Here is a 3,544-nt window from a genome sequence, read left to right as displayed (position 1 = left end):
TTTTAAAGTAACCTACTAAATACAATTTCAAGAGTTTATAAACGAAACTCGTTAAAGTTCAAGAATCAATCTTCGAGAGTTTAGCAACTTACCATCTTTATATGCTTCAGGAATAATGTTTGAGACTCTGCGTGGAATACTATCAGCTTCAGATTTACCAGTTTGCAAGGTTCCAATACCCTTCTGCACAAACCAATCTTCCATAAATCTTGCAGCAGCGCCCTTGTTATCGCCACTAATTAGCGAGTTCGTACGACTCATAGACGTTCCATGAGTCGCAAACCAATTGAAGCTACCCACAGGACCCCATTGATCATCTATGAACTTCAAAAGTGTCATCTCTTTGTCAACATCATATTCGTATCTGCCACGCTCCGAGGCAGGATTATTTAGGTAAGCACTCGGGCTGCGGTTCACGCCAGCATCAATGAGTTCTCCTGTAAGAATATTAATCCCATTCCAAAAGGTTAAAGATTTAAATAACAAGTTTCTAAGTATTCCAAAAGGTTGTGATCATACAAGTGATGAGTTATAAACTAAATAAACCTTTTTATTCAAAATGCAAATTCTTTTAGGATCACAAAGAGATATAGAATCTATCTTTAGCAGGAAATTAACTAGCGTTTGAATACTTTATTGCACGCATTAGTGTGAGATCCCACGTCAGTTGGGGAGGAGAACGAAACATTCTATTAACGGTGTTTTAAAAATATTGAGGGAAAGCCCAAAAGGGAAAGTCCAAAGAAAACAATATCTATTAACGGTGGACTTGGGCTGTTACAAATAGTATTAGAGCCAGACACTAGCAATGTGACAGAGAGAAGGCTGAACCCCGAAGGGGGTGCATACTAGGCGGTGTGTCAACGAGGACACTGGACTCCAAAAGGGGTGGATTTTGAGATCCCACATCGGTTGGGGAAGAGAATGAAGCATTCTTTATAAGGGTATGTAAACTTCTCCCTAGCAGATGCGTTTTAAAAATCTTGAAGGGAAGTTCGAAAGGGAAAGCCTAAATAGAACAATAACTGTTAGCGGTAAATTTTATGCACCAAAAGAAAGTGATGAGCTTACCCTTGTTTACTAAGATTGATCCTGGCAAGAGATTTTCGTGAGCTTGTATGATGCTCTTCTCGATACCGTCCACAAGGACGTCGAACGACTGGCGCACGAATCCAAGAGATGTCACAATGTACACAACATACTGGAGATACCCACCTGGGCCAGCATGAGTATGGATTCCACTAATAGCAACATTCTCTTCAGTGTATAAGTCCCCAAACCTACAAACATTAGGATGAATAGTTTAGTCAAAATTCTTCAAGGTTTACATTTTTTAGATAATTTGGCTCCCCTTTTGTCAAAACCTTTTGCCTACATAGAAACTTATGCATCCTAACGAAAAACGCTCGGTAACAACGTACAAACGGAGTTAGAACTTAGAACTCAAGAAACGTGTTCGGCAGCACGATGAAGGGGAAGAAACACTACCTTGCCTTCAGTCTCTCAAGCACCTTAATTGTCACAATCTGTGAGGCCATACAAGCATCAAGATTTACAAAAACGACCCGCTTTCCTTGAGGCTCCGCAACGATGAATGCACGAGCTCGTAATCTAAAGTGAACTCCAGATGCTATTTGTTCCGTGTTTGCATATCCCATCATGTTGACATCTGCTGCTGGTCCAGTGATGTCATGGCTTCCAAGACCAATTAGATACTTGGATTCTGATAGCACTCTTCTATTACTTTGTAGAATCACTAACATATAAACACACAACCAGATAGATCCCAATGATCTTCGAACGGTACGATCGAACAGAGAAGATAGCCCCATCGAACTCTACCAAATCGATCGATCTGCCCTTAATCCGTTATTTTGATCATCCTTCACAACATGTATATTACAGGTCATTTCATAAACATAACTCAAAATCTCAGCCACAATAAGCCACCTTCAACTAATGAAAAAAACAAAACTTTTGAAGAGAAATATAAAGTGGCAGAAAGAGAAAGGCAAACAATATAAAGCACATATATGCATGCGGTTGAAATGTTTGTCTGCTATGTTCATTCCTTAACGTATTAAAGTACTATGCACATTTCCTTGTACGTTTACAACTCTTTACCTCTTAAAGAGCCATCAAGCAGCCATGGAAAGTGTATACAATATAGACCATAACTGTAACAGAACAACCCCACCGCTAACAGGTATTGTACGTTTTGGCCCATTACGTATCGTTTTCAGCCTCACGGTTTTTAAAACGCATCTATTAGGGAAAGGTTTCCACACCCTTATAAGAAATGCTTCGTTCCCCTCTCCAATAGATGTGGGATCTCACAATCCACCCCCCTTGGGGTCCAGCGTCCTCGCTGGTACACCACTCAGGGTCGGGCTCTAATGCCATTTGTAACAGCCTAAACCCATCGCTAACAGATATTGCCTGCTTTGGCCCACTACGTATCGTCGTTAGCCTCACGGTTTTTAAACATGTCTATTAGGGAGAGGTTTCCACACCCTTATAAGAAATGCTTTGTTCCCCTCTCCAATCGATGTGGGATCTCAAAATCCACCCCCTTGGAGGGCTAGCGTCCTCGCTGGTATACCACTCAGTGTCTGGCTCTAATGCCATTTTATAATAGTCCAAACCCACCGCTAACAGATATTGTCTGCTTTGGCCCGCTACATATCGTCGTCAACCTCACGGTTTTTAAAACACATCTATTAGTGAGAGATTTACACACCCTTGTAAGAAATGCTTTGTTCCTCTCTCCAACCGATGTGGATCTCACAATCCACCTCCCTTAGGAGCCAGCGTCCTCGCTGGTACACCACTCGGTGCCTGGCTCTAATACCATTTGTAACAGCCTAAGCCTACTGCTAACAGATATTGTCCAGTTTGGCCCGTTATGTATCGTCGTTAGCCTCACAATTTCTAAAATGCGTCTATCAGGGAGAGGGTTCCACGACCATATAAGAAATGGTACGAGGGATCTCACAATATCACAAAGACATAAGCGAACACCTCAAAATAAAACATGAAATCAAGAAATGGGTACCATTTCTGATCTAAAACAACAATAGTATTTGCAACAAACCCACACATTCAAAACCTAAAACGAACAATCACACCATTTCAAACTTCACCAAGTCTCTTCAACGCCATTACTCCAGAGCTTATCATTGAAGAAGCCCCTATCCACTCCAATCGGCAATGGATCGGCATACCGAACTTAGATTCAATGAGAAACAAGAAATCGCAACAAAACTCCAAATCAAACCTAGAAACTAAGATCGAATGAGAGCAGTAATTACAGTACCTCAAGCTAATCGGATGAAGAAGAAAGTTCTCAAATCCCACGAAGAATCAAATCGATGAAACTGGGAGTGTTCCTTGCAGAATGATGAAGATGGATAGAACACACGCGAAGCTTATAAGTGGAGTGGGAATGAAGGAAGAAGAAGCGAAAAGCAAGCACACGATGAACTCAATGGTGAGTGTGAAAGATTAATCAATAAGTAAGAAGAAAAATTGCAGAAGAATCAGA

General features: G+C 41.1%; 1 protein-coding gene and 1 pseudogene across 1 annotated transcript in view; both read right to left on the bottom strand.

Annotated features, from left to right (window-relative positions):
- Positions 1-3,519, bottom strand: part of LOC111785264 — a 7,304-nt pseudogene extending 3,785 nt beyond the window's left edge.
- The window catches only part of LOC111785265 (neutral ceramidase 1-like), a 10,462-nt gene continuing 10,057 nt past the window's right edge, over positions 3,140-3,544 (bottom strand). Inside the window, exon 8 of the mRNA XM_023665674.1 lies at positions 3,140-3,228. Within this exon, the coding sequence (XP_023521442.1) occupies positions 3,140-3,228 (89 nt within the window). The remainder of the gene's footprint in view (positions 3,229-3,544) is intronic.

The sequence above is a fragment of the Cucurbita pepo genome, unplaced genomic scaffold (genome assembly GCF_002806865.2).
Source record: "Cucurbita pepo subsp. pepo cultivar mu-cu-16 unplaced genomic scaffold, ASM280686v2 Cp4.1_scaffold000424, whole genome shotgun sequence".
NCBI classification, from domain to species: domain Eukaryota; kingdom Viridiplantae; phylum Streptophyta; class Magnoliopsida; order Cucurbitales; family Cucurbitaceae; genus Cucurbita; species Cucurbita pepo.
The sequence above is the reverse complement of the archived record's forward strand: the minus strand, read 5'-3'. Positions and strand labels throughout refer to the sequence as shown.